Here is a 17,252-nt window from a genome sequence, read left to right as displayed (position 1 = left end):
CGTCGCGTTGCGACGTGATTGAAGGACAAACCAACAAACAAACACACTTTCGTATTTATAATAAGGGTCTAGAATAGAGATAATCAATCGGCAATTTTAATTAATAATAATAATAAACATTTTTTATTCAAGTAAACTTTCTCAAGTACTTTCGAATCGTCAGATGCATCTACCACTGGTTCCGTGGTTCGGATTGCCTTTCCTATCCAGGGTCTGTACAGTGTACATATAAATTATTGGGGGGACGGCGCGTACGCAGTCCCCACTACCAAAAATTACGCGTCCGAGTTATCCACATTAGGGATAATCGCAGAGGTCAACCCAGCCGCAGTGCAATGGAAGGGCCTCGCTCTGGGGGAACCGCCTTCTTGATCACGGTGTCCCCTACGCCAGGTAAGTATGCTTTGAAAACTGAAACCCGGGGTAGTCATTGCACGGGGAACAATCTCCACAGCGCGAGACACAAATACAGTTCAACTGGGCAGCGACACCTAGTGGTGTGGAGAATAACCACCAGACCACCACCTTGGGTTCGCGTATCAAGTTCATAACCATGTGGTGGGCGTTAAAACAAGTTCAACTACCTTTCACTAGATGCTAGCAATCATGGTGTCATGATGATTTTAAAATCAATACAAATTATAAATTCAATCATTTAAGTACATAGTTTATCCCTCGTGACTGAACTCAATGATGACACTCATGATGATGATGATTTTAAAATTAAATGTTACGCCTAAAAAACTCCCCATGCGCTATTTTAACTTTTAGTGTCAAATTTCATGTCAAAAGTACGATTTTAGTCTTTGTTTTACTTCTTATTTTATTTTAAAGGCGAACCGTACTTTTGACATGACAGTTGACCCATAGAGTTAAAATGGCGCGTGAGGAGTCATTTTGTACGGATTATAAATTCATTATTATAAAAAACCTATAGTGCAAAAACCATAGTTCAGAGAATTAGCTAACTAGAAGAATTAAAAAAATAGAAGATATCAAAAGGCCAACATCACGCGGTGTTCCCAGGCGGTCACCCATCCAAGTACTGACCGCGCCCGATGTTGCTTAACTTCGGTGATCGGACGAGAACCGGTGTATTCAACATGGTATGGACGTTGGCAACAATTGAAACCAAATAAAGCTTGAGAAGTTTTTTAACAAAGTCTGAATAATTCTTGTTCGCTGCCTCCTCGCACCCCTACTAAAGTTACGGTTACGGATTGGCACAGTATGGGACCCGCCGGCCGCCGGGTGATTACGAATCTCGCGACAGGCTTGCGACAGCCGTAAATCTCGCGATCATTGCTGTCAAACGTCCGTCTAGAGAGAGACAGCAATAGCCACAAAGCAAAATAAGAAGAAGAAGAGAGACAGCAAATGAACTATCGCATTGCTACTGCTGTCGCGTTGCTGTCGCTACTGCAAAGTTTTACGTAATCACCCCGCGGATCTTATTCATTTCTTAAATAAGGCACAAGGTACCTCGCGCTCCAAAGTCTCGAAGTCGTCATTGTCCGTCTGACACTTGAGGCACTCGTCGGAGGACGAGTCCTGGTAGCACATCACGCTCTCGATATTCAGCTCCACTTCTTCCGCCTTCGCGTCGTTGGTCGATAGCGAGGGGCTACTGTTGCTCAATGCGCGGGTTTCCTGCAATATAACAAAACTAGCTGATGCCCGCGACTTCGTACGCGTGGATTTAGGTTTTTAAAAATCCTGTGGGAACTCTTCAATTTTCCGGGATAAAAAGTAGCCTATGTCCTTCCCCGGAATGCAAGCTATTTCTGTACCGAATTTCGTCAAAATCGGTTGAACGGTTGAGCCGTGAAAAGCTAGCAGACAGACAGACAGACAGACACACTTTCGCATTTATAATATTAAGTATGGATGGATTAAAAACTAAGTTTCTGTCCCACTCATTCTGCGAACATCAGAAGCGTAACATCCGATTCTATGAGGGAGATACTCCTCTTGAACACAGCTACTGTGTAATTTGGATCGCTCGGCCCCGTCGATTGGGGCACAACAAAGGATTGACATGGACGAAAATCATGAGCTAACAAAGATGATAGGTTAGTTATGGTATATAGTATATACTGCACCTTGCTCAGTGTTTTGGTGAAGACTTCAGACTTGGGCCTCGCTTTGAGCTTGTCACTGAGCCTCTTCAACGCAGCCGCGGAGCTGGGCCGCTTGTCCTTGGGCAGGACGCGCTGTATACGCTCTTCTATGAGGGAGATACTCCTCTTGAACACTACTGTGTCTTTGGATCGCTCCGTCCCGTCGATCGCGTCTTTGGATTCAGTATCCGAGTTGTCGCATCGGAAATATATCGTATCGCATCCATTTTCCTGCTTTACCTAGTTTAAAAAACTTATATTAGTTTGTTTGAGGCCGCTTCTCAGACCAGGGTGCATTTGTAACCCTCGTAGCGTTTTATTGATCCCAACTTCCATTTACTTGTGAAATTGATCTGAACATGTAAAAAGTTTATAACAACATATTACATAAGCGTAAAAAAAACAAAATATGTAATGTGATGTATGTAAAAAGTATCAAAAACCGCAAAAAAGCCAACATCACGCGGTGTTCCCAGGCGGTCACCCATCCAAGTACTGACCGCGCCCGATGTTGCTTAACTTCGGTGATCGGACGAGAACCGGTGTATTCAACATGGTATGGACGTTGGCAACAAATGTGTCGAAATACAGATTCAGTTATCACCAGTGATACACGTCATCGCAAGATTTTTTTTAAAAAAACTTTCAGCCATTTCACTTTTGTAACCCTCGTAGCGTTAAAAGTTGATGTAATTGATTGACATCAACTTCCATTTACTTGGTAAATTGAACTAAACATTTAAAAAGTGTATAAAAACATATTACATAATCGTTAAAAAAACAAAAATATGTAATGTAATGCATGTAAAAAGTACCACTAAAAGCAAAAAGGCCAACATCACGCGGTGTTCCCAGGCGGTCACCCATCCAAGTACTGACCGCGCCCGATGTTGCTTAACTTCGGTGATCGGACGAGAACCGGTGTATTCAACATGGTATGGACGTTGGCAACAAACGTGTCGAAATACAGAATCAGCTATCACCAGTGATACACATCGCAAGAGTTTTTTATAGCTTTCAGCCAGGTTCACCTTAAGTAGGCAGCAGTCGTCCTCTCTCTCGCACAGTATCTCGTGCAGGGAGCCGTGTAGAGGGATCAACTTGACTTTGCCGCCAAAGTTCTCCTGCATGTGGGTCGATAGATCGTCATCTATATACAAGTCTTCTGTGCTGCGAGCTTCCTGCCAAGGAATTACGAGTTATGAAAAAAAACCTGGACTAGTGCGATTCGTTCTAGCAAAATAACTGTGATCCGTAAATATAAGAAAAACTCATTTTTGCTTCTTAAAATTATTATTAAATTGGAGTTCTTCGATTTGAGGTTTGCCTCCGAATGCGTATTGAAAATCACAAGGCACAAATACCTAATTATACCTAAAACCCGTCGGAAATATCTGGAACCTGGTTCAGTGACGTCATGCAACGCGCTTGCATTGGCACCGGTACTGGATAGGCGAAAACGGACGCGGTTCCGATGGGTTGTAAGGTAAGATTTATAAGAGCGCACTCTGACTTAGCTTAGACCAAACAAGACAAAGTTAAAACGAGACAGAGCTATATCTCTCACATAAATGTGTCTCGTTTTAACTAAATCTTAAGTCTGAGCAAAGTCAAAGTGCGCTCTATAGATCTCAGCCTCAGAGTTAAAGTTTGTACGTTTGGATAACGGATGTAATAAGTAATTTCCGGAACTACTTACACAACTTAAAAAATCACCGATATATACATAGCTACATTATCCCTGAGTACTATAGATAGGCTATAATTTATTATTACATATATACCTATGTATCACAGACAAATAAACAGAATATAAGCAAATATGTACTTACAAGTTAAAATATAGTTTTACTTATTATTTGAAAGACAAAAAAATTAAGGTGATTTGAGTTAATTTAAGGTAGAATTTGTTTTAATCCATTGATAAATAGACTTCCTACAGTACGTATTTTACCTAATTGTCTCATCTCTAGTCACTTCCATCCATGATTTGAAAATTGAAATTCCACCATAATTAATTGAGCGAGAGTTAAAAGTTTATAATTTATATTTTATATTATTATGGGGGGACGGCGCGTACGCAGTCCCCACTACCAAAAATTACGCGTCCGAGTTATCCACATTAGGGATAATCGCAGAGGTCAACCCAGCCGCAGTGCAATGGAAGGGCCTCGCTCTGGGGGAACCGCCTTCTTGATCACGGTGTCCCCTACGCCAGGTAAGTATGCTTTGACACCTGAAACCCGGGGTAGTCATTGCACGGGGAACAATCTCCACAGCGCGAGACACAAATACAGTTCAACTGGGCAGCGACACCTAGCGGTGTGGAGAATAACCTTCAGACCAGTTGGGTGCGTAAAGCAAAGCTGATAACGGGTAACCGGGTAGTGATGGTAAACACTTTCGCAGTGATATACACAAAATTCATGATCGAACAAAAAGTCGTATATATTTTTAACTAACCTGAATAGCATTGAAAGCTTGGCACCGTTTCAACGTGTTTATATGAATCTCCTCTGGCGACAAAGCGTCTTCCATCGATAGGTTGAGTTTATCCCTCCCACTCCCAAGTCCACTGGTGGGATCACAAATAGTCACATTGACACAATTGTCCAGAACTTGCAAACTGTTCTCGCCGGAGCGATTGAAAGTAATTTGTAGCAACGGTTTATTGTTGCCATTTATTTTGATACGCGAAAAGGATTTGATTGATTCCTTCTTAGCTTCGTCATCATTCTTCAAAGACTCGACAATGTTCGCTACGCCCTTGTTCAAAAAATCGTCGCTTTTTTGACAACTGGTCGTCGATTCCGAAGTGTTGTCAGACATTTCGCTGATGAGATGTTGGAATTCCTTGCGAATAAGATCCTTTATAAACTCTTCGATGCTCAACGTGTCGGTAGAACGGTCTACCATCGGTTCTTTGTTGATATCTTCAGTGATTGTTCTAAAAAATAAAAAAATATCTAAATCAATCTATGAATTAAAGAAAAAAAGGTGAAACAGCAAAAAGGCCAACATCACGCGGTGTTCCCAGGCGGTCACCCATCCAAGTACTGACCGCGCCCGATGTTGCTTAACTTCGGTGATCGGACGAGAACCGGTGTATTCAACATGGTATGGACGTTGGCAACAGCAAAAGCGAAATACATGAACAATACACTGTTAATAGTTATTAACAAATATACATACGCTTTTTCTAAGGCTTTTTTCGATTCAAAATGATCTTGCTGATGAAATTTCATAGTTTTCGAGATGGCTTCTCGGGCTAGACAAAACTGCTCCCAATGGCTTCCTGTGAATAACATTATGCTTTTTTCCACATATTTGAAATAAAACGAATTAGAGTTTAATTGTTAAATTTTATTGAAAAGAAGTGTTAGTAATAGCATTTAAACCATCACCCAGAAGCTTAAGTTATTAGCTTACCTATTAGATACATGTTATAGGTAATACAGGTACAGTTTGTAAGTAGGCATACTGAACTTAAAGTTTTACATTAATTGTCTCTTCTACTTTTTTATAATTATTTAGGTAAAGTTTGTATGATATTGTATTAATTTAATGAAGATATACAATGTTTTAAACAAATTCAATGAAAATATATCCAAATTATTTAAAATTGGCAAAAGATATTTAACAAAACTTAGAACATCCTAGGAATCTCGAGGCAGTAGCAACATTTCTAAATATCAAAATGAAAAACAACAATCAAAATTAAAGATTCTCAATCAACTTCAAGCCAAATTTATTTATTTATTTAAAATTGGCAAAATAACTTAGAACTTCTATTAGTTTTCTATATTGACTCGCGGAGACAATCTACACATTTTTAAATACTATAATCAAAATTAAGTAACAATTCTGCTGACATGGCACTGGAAAAAGCCATATATTAAGAGAAGAAGAAGAAGAAGAAGAAGTAACAATTCAAGAAACGATTAGTTTAATGTTTAGCCAAATTACTTATTTAAAATTGGCAACAGATGTAACAGAACTTATAACTTCCTATTAGTTTTCGACATTGATGGTTTTCTATATTAACTCGCGGATGCAGTCGCCACATTTAGAAATATCATAAATAAAATCAACAAACAAAATTAAACAAAATCACTCAATTAATTCAGCCAAATTATTTCAAAATTGACAAAAGATGTACCTAACGGTGCATCCACACCACAGAATAACATTTGTGGAGCAACGTTTCCAAATGTTACTCGGCAACATCAGGCAACAAAAAGTTATTTATTGTTCATATATGTTGCCACAAAAGTTACAGATTGTTACCTAATGTTACGGTGTTGCACAATGTTGCTCCACAAATGTTATTCTGTGGTGTGGATGCACCGTAACAGAACGTCAAAAGAATACACATGCAATTAGTAGTAAACAGAAAGCAGGTGATCCATTGGAGAGTAAAACCGCTGGTAAAAAGTCATAGGTGTAATCAGCCAATGGAACGCCTAAACACCGCGGCCTTACAAACCAGAGGATAGACTCGTTGGCTTTTTGTGCATACTTGAAATTCCAGATCGCGATAAAAAAAGATCACCTCTAGTGGATCAGCCGAGTCGACAGTATAGTACGCGACAGCTCGAGATGGCAATCGGGGAGGGAACGCCCCGCACAGCCCCTGCGCTAACGCGGTGCGTGGTCCCCCCGCCTCATACCCCGATTGCCATCTCGACCTGTTTGTTACGTATTATAAGTATGTATATATGCAATCACGTACATATGCTTGTTAATGAATAACAATAAACAAAAACACCTCACACCAACTGACCGTTCTTTCCACCAGTAGGCGCAGGTTGTAGTCGGAACGTTTTTCCCGCACTCCCTCTGCGAGCGTTCAGTTGTGGTAGGGACTTCTGGAGAGTGTCCACGCAGTGAGACGCTGGCTTGACCGCTGTTACTGTACTCCTGAGGAATTAAGATGATTAAGGAATCACAGAACAATAATTCAGCTGATTTGCAAAGCTACATGGTTTTGGATTCCTGGATACCACAAAGTTTTTTATGACCAAAATCCTCAATGAGTGTGTCCTAAGGTAATGACGCATGGAGTGCAAACTGGTAGTTGGTTTCATGGAGCTATTAATCTTTCTTTTTAATCAGAATCCCGAAAGAAAGAAGACGTCGATTTAATTTAGGTACCTTTGGTCTGTGCAAAGTTAAGCGAGAGAAAATGTTAAATTACAACTTTGACGTGAGGAAGCTGTTTAATTATAAGTTATAACCCTTGATAGAGGCTCCCAGCTCAAGTATTTTCATTGATTTGAAGTCAAATATGGGGGGACGGCGCGTACGCAGTCCCCACTACCAAAAATTACGCGTCCGAGTTATCCACATTAGGGATAATCGCAGAGGTCAACCCAGCCGCAGTGCAATGGAAGGGCCTCGCTCTGGGGGAACCGCCTTCTTGATCACGGTGTCCCCTACGCCAGGTAAGTATGCTTTGACACCTGAAACCCGGGGTAGTCATTGCACGGGGAACAATCTCCACAGCGCGAGACACAAATACAGTTCAACTGGGCAGCGACACCTAGTGGTGTGGAGAATAACCTTCAGACCAGTTGAATTCTAATCCAAGTTCAATACAAGCTGGTGTTGGTTAGTTTACAACAGCTACTGTGCCCATGATTTCAAAAGCATATATCCGTGAGACCAAAATGGTATATAGGTAGTTGATAGTTCTTGTACAAAAAAGATACATAATATAAAAATATAAGAAAATTTTAGCTAATTAAAATATTAATCAAACAAATCGAATGCAAAAGTGTGTCTGTCTGTCTGATAGCTTTTAACGTCCCATCTGTTTAACCGATTTTAACGTTTGATGCAGAGACAAAGGCTATTTTTGTCCCGGAAAACCAGGATTCCTACTGGATTTTTCTACCTAACCTAAATCCTAAAAAACCTGAATCCAAGTGGACGAAGTTGCGGGCAGCACCTTTTTGGTACAAAGAGAGCTTGCATCTCGGAGAAAGATAAAGGCATCTTTTATCCCAGATATTCACGGGATTTTTAAAAACCTAAATCCACGTGGACGAAGTTGTGAGCATCGTTTAGTAGACAAAAATTAAAGTCTTGATTTTTAATTAGTACAGAATTCTGACGTTTCTTTTTTTGCGAGTGTTACCTAGTTTACAGAGATAAAACAGTTTACACAAATAAAGATGACAAATCCATCAAAAGCAGAGATAATATACTTGTTAATATATTATTATCTCTGGCAAAAGCAAAAGGCCAACATCACGCGGTGTTCCCAGGCGGTCACCCATCCAAGTACTGACCGCGCCCGATGTTGCTTAACTTCGGTGATCGGACGAGAACCGGTGTATTCAACATGGTATGGACGTTGGCAACAAACGTGTCAAAATACATGATCTTACACTATTCGTTTTGTTTAATTTATTGCAAATCCTAACACCTGTTGACTTTAGCAATGCATCTTTGGCTAGTCTATTCTAATTTCTAAGTATTTCTTACCTGTTATCTTCAGGTAGCGACAATGATCGGCCGGTCTTCTTATTAGCCTCGTATATCCACCTCTCGTGTATCGCGACCAGCGGCTTGACGTTGACGTTGGCTAGAACTTCCTCCTCCACCTTGTACTTGGTGACGCCGATGTTCTTCATACAGTTGAGGGATCTCGCGCGTTCTAGCACTGGCGGTTCTATTGTATCGGGCGAAAAGTCGTGCGGTGGGTCTGTTATTCTGTAATGTTTTTTAATATCTTAATTTTGGAGACGCCAAACCCATCGTAGCCTACAATACCTAAACCTACCTAAGGTAGCCTATATACAACTTTACTGCCTATGCAGATTTTTTATAAAGAATATTAGACAAGTTTACCATGTTGACTAATATTCCCCTTTCCCCTCCAATTAAGCGTAAAGCTTGTGCTATGAGCAGGTACGACAATAGTGCAACGGGTGGGGTTTGAACTTGCAACCTTTAAATAAATAAATAAATAAATAAATAAAAATCTGTTTTATTTGTATAAACTTTTACAAGCACTTACGAATAGTCGAATGCATCTACCACTGGTTCGGAATGCCTTTCCTACCGAGAAGAACCAGCAAGAAACTCGGTTTAGTCCACTCCTTTAACCGTTGAGCTATCGAGACTCTAATTTTTTCTAATATTTAATTTTACAGAAGCATAAAACCCACATAGGAAGAAAGATCGTTTGACGAATAGTCCATATATGTAATTTAAAAAAAAAACATAAATCTGAGTTACTGCCATGTCGATCATCACGGCATGCTACACGAATTTTATTCGCCACTAGCTTATGCCTGCGACTTCGTCCGCGTGGACTACACAAATATCAAACGCATATTTTACCCCCTTGGGGTTGAATTTCCAAAATCCTTTAGCGGATGTCTACGTCATAATAGCTATTCCATGCCAAATTTCAGTCCGATCCGTCCAGTAATTTGAACAGTGCGTTGATAGATCAGTCAGTCAGTCAGCTTTTCCCTTAGGCTTTTACATACATAATGTAGATTTGCGTATAAAATTCGTGTGGGATTTTTCTCAAAATAATGTCACATTCTTACAGCACCATCTCTCGCAAGATAGAGTCGTCGTGTCATGTTTCAATAGATGGCGCTAATTGTACTTGAAATTCTAATAAAAATCTATGAAAGGGGGGAAAATCTGAGGGAAAAATATTCAGGAACTTACCTTCTGAGACCTGTAAAACTATCCCGCAATGTGGTCATCGTGTTGATGCTTTCGCACGAAAGACTCTCCTTTCGACCGATCTCACTGGACGAAAATCCTTCAGATTTATTTTCTTTCTCCAAAATTTGATTTTTCGAAACTGTGGGTTCAGACTTTTGGGTTTCAGTTCCTGTAAAACACAAAAACCAAGAATAAGATCCTTGAACTCTTCGATGCTCGGTGTGTCGATAGTACGATCTTCCATTGGTTTTTTTTTTGTTGATAATATCTTCGCTTATTATCTATGAAAGTAAAAAAAAATATCAAATTAGAAAAAAAAACGCAAAAAAGCCAACATCACGCGGTGTTCCCAGGCGGTCACCCATCCAAGTACTGACCGCGCCCGATGTTGCCTAACTTCGGTGATCGGACGAGAACCGGTGTATTCAACATGGTATGGACGTTGGCAATTACTTATCTATATATCTTGATTTTATTCTAACGAATGACGTCATAGTTATCTTTTCTATATAATATAAAAATGAATCGCTGAATTTGTTGCTGATCGCAAATCTCGAGAACAGCTGAAGCGATTTCGCTAATTCTTTTTTTATAATATTCCTTGAAGTACGAGAATGGTTCTTACGGAGAGAAAATTTTTAAAAATTGCCTGAAAAAGAATCGACTGTGAGGCGGTACGAAATTCGCCGGGGCAGCTAGTTATCTGATAAAATTAATAATTACCTTCAGTACTAGGAGTATTGATAGGCTCATCCTTCTGGTCTTTAGTGTCAACCTTGTTTAGATTCAAGTCGCCTGAGAGCCAAGCGTTTTTCCTCAATTTATTACTCCGTGCTATAGGCGTTGTAGGCAAACTATAATTCTTTATATCAAAGTTGTACGACGAACGCTCCGAACCACTTTGTTCTTTCAAAACATTCTTAATGGAGTCCAAGTTAAATTCGGGCACTTTTATGTGCAAGGGTTTATACGACTTGGGAGTAAAACTTCGACTGAGTTTGGCGGAAGACCGCTCAGCACTTTGGTCCTTACTACTTTCATCATTGAGGCCAAATTTCCTTGCATCAGGGCTGAGTATACTGCAATATTCCGTAGAATCGGTTCTGTGTAATGTGCCTGGGGATTCTATATCTTTGATTCTCGCCCGAAGCTTGGCTATCGGAGTGGAACAGGCGCTTGAGAAGTCTTTGTCTTGCAAATGTTCGTATTTGGGTATTGGGAGGTTATCTGGTACCTCTTCGTCGGATACGAAGCACTTATCAGTAGTGAAGGAATTGAACTGGTTGGCTTGTCGGATGATTTCATATGAAGGGGATTTGGTGTCTTTCTCACTGTCTGTCGAGGTGGAGCTACCCCGTGTATGTATGTCTGCTTTGTGTTGAATGTTCCTGGGGCTGACGAAGTCGGAATCGGTTGGTGTTGTGGTGTCCCAAGGTTGAGTGCTGAAGCTGCTCTTCTTTTTGGATAATCTAGCCGGTATTATTATGTACTCCATTTCGTCGAGATTTTGCTGCAAACATACAAATGCATAGCATACTGTTAGCCTAGTGGTCAGGACGTCCGCCTTCTAATCGGAGGTCGGGGGATCGATCCCGGGAACGCACCCCTAACTTTTCGGAGTTATGTGCGTTTTAATTAATAAAATATCACTTGCTTTAACAGTGAAGGAAAACATCGTGAGGAAACCTGCATGCCTGAGAGTTCTCCATAATGTTCTCAAAGGTGTGTGAAGTCTACCAATCTGGCCAGCGTGGTAGACTATGGCCGAAACCCTTCACACTCTGAGAGGAGACCCGCGCTCTGTAGTGAGCCGGTGATGGGTTGATCATGATGATGATACACATGCATACTTAACATATCGTGAACCGTACATATGCCATATCGTAGAACCAACAACGTGTCAATTCTTTAAAAACTAAAGATTCCATACTACAGTCGTATTTTTTCGACATTTTGCAAGATAAATCAAAAACCATTATGTATAAAAATTAATAAAAATCTGTTTTAGAATGTATAGGTAAAGGCCTTTCATATGATTTGTATAGTAATCTTACTTTGAAAGTTGCAAATACTAATAAAGTTCATGAGCACATTTTTTTGTGATGTATCCACATAATTCACGTTTTTTTTTAATTTGTTATAGGCGCACGCTTTACCACGATCACACCTGATGGGAAGTGACGGTTTTCGGATTTTTCCCTTACGTATGCTATAAGACCTACCTACCTACCAAATTTCATGATTCTAAAATAAATATTGTACATAAACCTTTGGAAAGAGATAGCGGTTTCGTAGAGCATTGTCTCTGTCGTCGAGACCGACAAAACGTCACATAAGTGACAGGACAACACTCTGGAAAGTATCTCAATCTAAAGGTCGATGTACAATTACTTGACAGCTACTGTACTTACCTGAACTGCTAGTAAAGTAGACTGAAGCGACGCTAGGTCGATCCGCTGGTCTCTTTGCAGCGTCAGTCCCTGCTGCAGCAATGATAGCAGAGAGCCGGGGTAGGTCCCATCTTTTGGTAGAGAGACTCCAATCTTCCACAGTGTGTACAGCTCCTTAAGTTTGTCGTAAGAAAGTGATTTCCAAGGCAGGACAGCTGCAAATGACAACAATAGGGTTGATGCCTACTAGTCAAATCAGCAACTTTTTATAAAACTTCAAAACACTCGCTTAGTAAGGGAGCTTGTGTGAAACACATAGATGTGATGTCATACACATTTGACGTAATTTAACGTAGGTACAGTACGCGGCCGAAAGTAATGTACAGCGACCTTTAGAAGGAGATAACAAATTTGTAAAGCGTTGTCTCTGTCGTTGAGACCGACAAAAGGTCATATAGGTATCAGGTATGAGCGACAGAGACAATGCTCTACAAAGCCGAAATGTCCTTCTAAAGGCCGATGTACATTACTTTTGGCCGCGTACTGTACTTTTTTAGTTAAATCGATAATTTAAATGGTTAGCAAACTTACAACTAGCAGCGAATGCGGATTTTACGAATTTTGGAAGGTCCTCTAGTTAAATACAGACCTTGACGATGTTTGCGGTATGATAGTAGAAGGGTGAAGGAGGAACCCGGTCCGAAGACATTCTTCTTCTTCTTCTTTGGGTCTATGTCCTTGATATCCCTGTATAACTGCGACCGTCTCCGATCTATTGTGTTTGCCTCCACTTCACACTTCCTTGTCAAATCCTGTGGCCGCCAAGTACAGCAGCCTTTTTGACTGGAATTGAAGTAACATCCTCAGGGTAAAAGACATTCTTACTCACCGTTGCAGCATTCCCACAGCATGATACACAGCGAGTACACGTCGCTCTTGGAGCACGGGTACACCAGCCCGTCCGCGTCAGCCGAGAACAGCTCCGGCGCTTGCCAGCGATAATGCTCCGACTCAGAGTATGCCTTGTAGTGCTTGGGCACCGCATTGGTGCTGAGGTAGGCTTCCGACGACCGTTGGGATATGAGGGGCTCGGATTCTGCTGTGGAATCTCGAGTGTCTGAAAGAAAATTTAATTTCGTTTATTACCAGCGAGAGCAAAGCAAGCGCCAATTTTTTATGTCAGAGTTAGAATAAGCCAACTTAGACAACAGTACTTTATTATTAATACTAGCTAATGCCCGCGACTTCGTCCGCGTGGAATTAGTTTTTTAACAATCCCGTGGGAACTCTTTGATTTTCCGGGATAAAAAGAAGCCTATATCACTCTCTAGGTTTTTATCTATACCCATGCAAAAAATCACGTCAATCCGTTGCGCCGTTGCGACGTGATTGAAGGACAAACCAACAAACAAACACACTTTCGCATTTATAATAAGGGTACTGATTATTTATATTCATAAAACTCGTATACCAGAAAATGATACAGATATAAAGAACAAGATGCACGAAATAGTTTGAACATAAAAGGCGGATTTCTATGTACATTTGGCCAATGATATGGTCAATGTTATTGATTGCTACTTAGGGCCGGTTGTTTCAAACCATTGGTCTTCGTAAGATCCGTTCGTTAAAATTTAACGGACGTAGACGAACTTTAACATCTGTTAATTTAAGTGCGTTGCTTCATTGTACAAAAAACTGTTCGTCATTGTTATTTTGGTTGCGAAACTAACCCTAAAAATTAACTTACTTCTCCGTATCCTTTTCTTATTTCATTTTAAGTATATTAAATTATATACATAGTTATTAATATTGCTACTTCGCATTTTAAACACTTTTTCTTTCCTACAAAATCTTCAAAAAAACTATCATTAAAAGCTTTGAATTAAATTGATTCCATTATAATTTGTAAATAAAATATTCCGTTTGTAAGAAGTATGAAGTTACGAACTGATTTGACGATCACCAATGGCGCCAGCACTGGTTAACGTAAACGTAACTTTTTAACGAACGTTAGCGCTAATAGATGCTGAATCAACGCTTTTTCTTTACTTACGTTCGTTAGCGCCATATTTAAAGGTTACGTGTCCGTCAAAGTTTGTTGAAACACCGGCCCTAAGTACTTACCAGTCAAATTGACGTAGAGCGGCTCGGGCGAGTAGGCGTCGTAGCGCTTGATGGCTTGTTTGGTGTTGGCCGGCAGCGGCAGGCAGGGCGCCACGTCGGCCAGCTTGGCGGTGTCGTGCGCAGTGATCATAACGCTCATGCTGCTCAGCTCGGTGTGCACAAAGCCGTGCATGCGCAGGAAGACCAGCGCGTTGGCGATGTCCAGCGCGTAGTGGACTGACGTTTGCGCGCTGAGGATGCGACCCTGGTAGATTTCTTGTAGTACTCAATAATTTAAATAAAAATATAAAGGTTTACTCAAACTACTTTTCGGATCTGGCTGAAATTTGGCATGCAGATAGCTATTGTGACGTAGGCGTTCGCTAAGATTTTTTGAATATTCAACCCCTAAGGGGGTAAATTAGGGGTTTGAAATTTGTGTAGTCCATGCGGACAAAGTCACGAGCATAAGCTAGTTTGTACAGAGGTGCTTATAGTTCTTGCATTCACGAGGGCGAGTGGCTCATGCTTGTGTTTAAGCCGTATCGGTATAAGTAACTGTACCTGTACATGAAGAATACCAAACAAAGAGTCGCTACACCTCTCGCATATGATGTGAATATTGTTCTGCACATCTGGATACAGTCCCATCAGGAGTATGATGTTTGGATGGCGACATTTTCTGTAACAAAATATAACAAAACTGAACAGTTATCGGTGATTACAATAAAATGTATCTATTCATGGAGTATGGTCCGCGCACTACAAATAACTAAGAAGTGCTTTGATAAGATAATTATAATCATAGCTGAATCCAAAAATTAAAATTCGCTTAAATAGAGGACAGAGGAGTAGACCTTTAAATTACATGATTCCAATGTTGAATTCTATTTACGATTGCCGCTCGCCTGTGTTCTAGCGCGCGATAAATTCTAGCAGCGCCATCCTATGTTGAGCATAAGAATTTAAGTATCAAATCTATAGAGCATATTTTAACCACAGAGAAAGGAGAGTTGCCCTAATCATTAATGTCCTGTGTAAAACAGTTGTTTGGAAATAATATGCTCTAGCGCACCACGCCCCACGTGCCGTGGCTCCAGATCTGTTCTTCTCCAGCGTCACATTTAGGTTGAAGGCATCGCTATTATAGAAGGAAGAGTCACCTCAGTATGTTTATCTCCATGCTCTGTTTCTTCCTCACGCGCTCCACGGTGACGCCCGCCAGCCGCTTGAGCTGCACCGGCACCACGCCCCACGCGCCGCGGCTCCAGATCTTGTTCTTCTCCAGCGCCACGTTTAGGTTACAGGCGCTTGCGATAGGCAGACCGAATGCGCTTGTGTCACTCTGCGAAACAATATGGAATCTAGAATTTAAACTATCGCAATCGATTTAAAATTGTATTCGGAACTAAAGCTATGTTTGCCGAAAATATCTAACTACATTCTATAGTACGCGACAGGTCGAGATAGCAATTAGAGTGGGGACGCCCCGCACACCCGCACAGGTAACCCGGTGCGGGATAGCGCGAGTAACGTCCGGGCGTGCGGGGCGTCGCCCTCCCTCATACCCCGATTGTCATCTCGACCAGTCCCGGAGTATACCTAGTTATGTACTGCTGAACTTTGCAAGCAAGAATTAGGCATGAGTCATGAACGTGGCAATGAGTAAATGGCACGATTGTGCTCAGAGTACAAAATCTTCGATTCTCAAGTTTTAAAGAGTATGGACCATTACTGGAAAATTCGCGCACATGCCAGAAGATAAAGGCGTCGCGGTTGAAACACGCGTCAAGAATATTTTAGTACTTCACTTTCCTATCCACTTTTACTCGGTGCTGCAGTGTGCATCATACCTAAAAACAAGCTAAAAACCATAACGCAGATTCAGCTTTGGTACTGTATAAGCTATCCTTACTAGGTACTCAACCACCGTTCTAAAATGTACCTACCAGTAAACAAAATAAAAAGTTACCTTGCTATCATCAGACTTGCTGGTATTCACACACGGAGCCTGCAACTGCTCATCGGCCCACTGGTCGAAATGCTTCAGCTCACTCATCACTTCCCACAGCTTCTCCTCACAGCTGTCGTTCTTCTGACTTCCAGAACTCTGACTAGAGGTCTTCACGTCACCAGCGGCGTTCAGCCCATCCACTTCTTCATGTTCACTTAAAAACTCCTTGGTTTTGAAGTGCAAGGAATTGTTTTTGAAGAATGATGACGACTGATCGTCTTTAAAATCTATCTGTTTTTGAACTTGGAAATCGGGCGATCTTTGTCTATGGTAGCGTTTATTTGATCTCCTCGGCTCCGAAAAGGATGCTCCGTACATATTGCCGGGCATGAAAACCTGGTTTTGAAATAGGAATTGGACGTTTGGGACGCCCTCATAAACCTTTTCCTCGGAGTGTGCGTTTCGTTCGCGCTTGTCCTGAGATTTCTTCTTATATTTCATGGCAGACTTTTTCTCATAGTTGAAAGTTGTGTCGGGATCACCAGTGCAGTCAGTGCAAGACACGGGGAGGGAGTGGCGTCCGCATTTCTTCTTTACTGGCGTCTCTTGTAGATCCTTGCTGCCTCCAGATCTCCGTGCTTGGAATTCCGCTAGGTCCCTTTTGTACTCCTCGGTGCGAATGGTGCCTTGGATGGGAGAGTCATCTTGAGTGGGCGTCGGTGGACTTTCGTGACCCGTGGTAACTGTTATACGTTCCCTGTAACAATAAAATGGAAGCTACTTATTTAAGGAAGAGAGGTTGTTCCACCAAGTTAAACGAGAGCTGCGAGAGAATCGAGATGAAAAATCTACGTTGATGCAAAGACTTTGCATCAACTGCAAACTGAATGAAAGCTTCTGAGCTTTCTCTTCACTATAATTATTACACCTTCTTGATCGAAAAATACAAATCATTAAGTTTTTGAACTAAGTTTTAGCACTGTAGGTATT

At 41.1% G+C, this 17,252-nt stretch overlaps 1 protein-coding gene and 9 non-coding genes across 11 annotated transcripts in view; all 10 read right to left on the bottom strand.

The window, feature by feature from the left end:
• LOC117990327 (uncharacterized) overlaps positions 1-17,252 on the bottom strand; it is a 39,216-nt gene that overhangs the window by 3,100 nt on the left and 18,864 nt on the right. For both annotated transcript variants that reach the window (XM_034977793.2, XM_069504115.1), the window contains exons 2-16: positions 16,281-17,019; positions 15,472-15,653; positions 14,873-14,990; positions 14,330-14,573; positions 13,092-13,319; positions 12,224-12,417; positions 10,536-11,322; positions 9,813-9,981; positions 8,610-8,837; positions 6,904-7,040; positions 5,313-5,415; positions 4,584-5,067; positions 3,152-3,301; positions 2,103-2,360; positions 1,483-1,650 (exon numbers count right to left, since the gene is read on the bottom strand). In XM_034977793.2, the coding sequence (XP_034833684.1) occupies positions 1,483-1,650; positions 2,103-2,360; positions 3,152-3,301; positions 4,584-5,067; positions 5,313-5,415; positions 6,904-7,040; positions 8,610-8,837; positions 9,813-9,981; positions 10,536-11,322; positions 12,224-12,417; positions 13,092-13,319; positions 14,330-14,573; positions 14,873-14,990; positions 15,472-15,653; positions 16,281-17,019 (4,189 nt within the window). The remainder of the gene's footprint in view (positions 1-1,482; positions 1,651-2,102; positions 2,361-3,151; positions 3,302-4,583; positions 5,068-5,312; positions 5,416-6,903; positions 7,041-8,609; positions 8,838-9,812; positions 9,982-10,535; positions 11,323-12,223; positions 12,418-13,091; positions 13,320-14,329; positions 14,574-14,872; positions 14,991-15,471; positions 15,654-16,280; positions 17,020-17,252) is intronic.
• Positions 240-401, bottom strand: LOC117990346 (U1 spliceosomal RNA). Its single transcript, XR_004674739.1, has one exon. It is a non-coding gene; the product is annotated as a U1 spliceosomal RNA (small nuclear RNA).
• On the bottom strand, positions 1,002-1,120 carry LOC117990334 (5S ribosomal RNA). Its single transcript, XR_004674728.1, has one exon. It is a non-coding gene; the product is annotated as a 5S ribosomal RNA (ribosomal RNA).
• LOC117990335 (5S ribosomal RNA) lies at positions 2,572-2,690 on the bottom strand. The gene has a single exon (XR_004674729.1). It is a non-coding gene; the product is annotated as a 5S ribosomal RNA (ribosomal RNA).
• LOC117990333 (5S ribosomal RNA) lies at positions 2,951-3,069 on the bottom strand. Its single transcript, XR_004674727.1, has one exon. It is a non-coding gene; the product is annotated as a 5S ribosomal RNA (ribosomal RNA).
• On the bottom strand, positions 4,185-4,346 carry LOC117990345 (U1 spliceosomal RNA). The gene has a single exon (XR_004674738.1). It is a non-coding gene; the product is annotated as a U1 spliceosomal RNA (small nuclear RNA).
• LOC117990332 (5S ribosomal RNA) lies at positions 5,133-5,251 on the bottom strand. The gene has a single exon (XR_004674726.1). It is a non-coding gene; the product is annotated as a 5S ribosomal RNA (ribosomal RNA).
• Positions 7,411-7,572, bottom strand: LOC117990344 (U1 spliceosomal RNA). The gene has a single exon (XR_004674737.1). It is a non-coding gene; the product is annotated as a U1 spliceosomal RNA (small nuclear RNA).
• On the bottom strand, positions 8,365-8,483 carry LOC117990354 (5S ribosomal RNA). Its single transcript, XR_004674747.1, has one exon. It is a non-coding gene; the product is annotated as a 5S ribosomal RNA (ribosomal RNA).
• On the bottom strand, positions 10,141-10,259 carry LOC117990337 (5S ribosomal RNA). Its single transcript, XR_004674731.1, has one exon. It is a non-coding gene; the product is annotated as a 5S ribosomal RNA (ribosomal RNA).

The sequence above is a fragment of the Maniola hyperantus genome, chromosome 17 (genome assembly GCF_902806685.2).
Source record: "Maniola hyperantus chromosome 17, iAphHyp1.2, whole genome shotgun sequence".
Classification (NCBI taxonomy): Eukaryota; Metazoa; Arthropoda; class Insecta; order Lepidoptera; family Nymphalidae; genus Maniola; species Maniola hyperantus.
The sequence above is the reverse complement of the archived record's forward strand: the minus strand, read 5'-3'. Positions and strand labels throughout refer to the sequence as shown.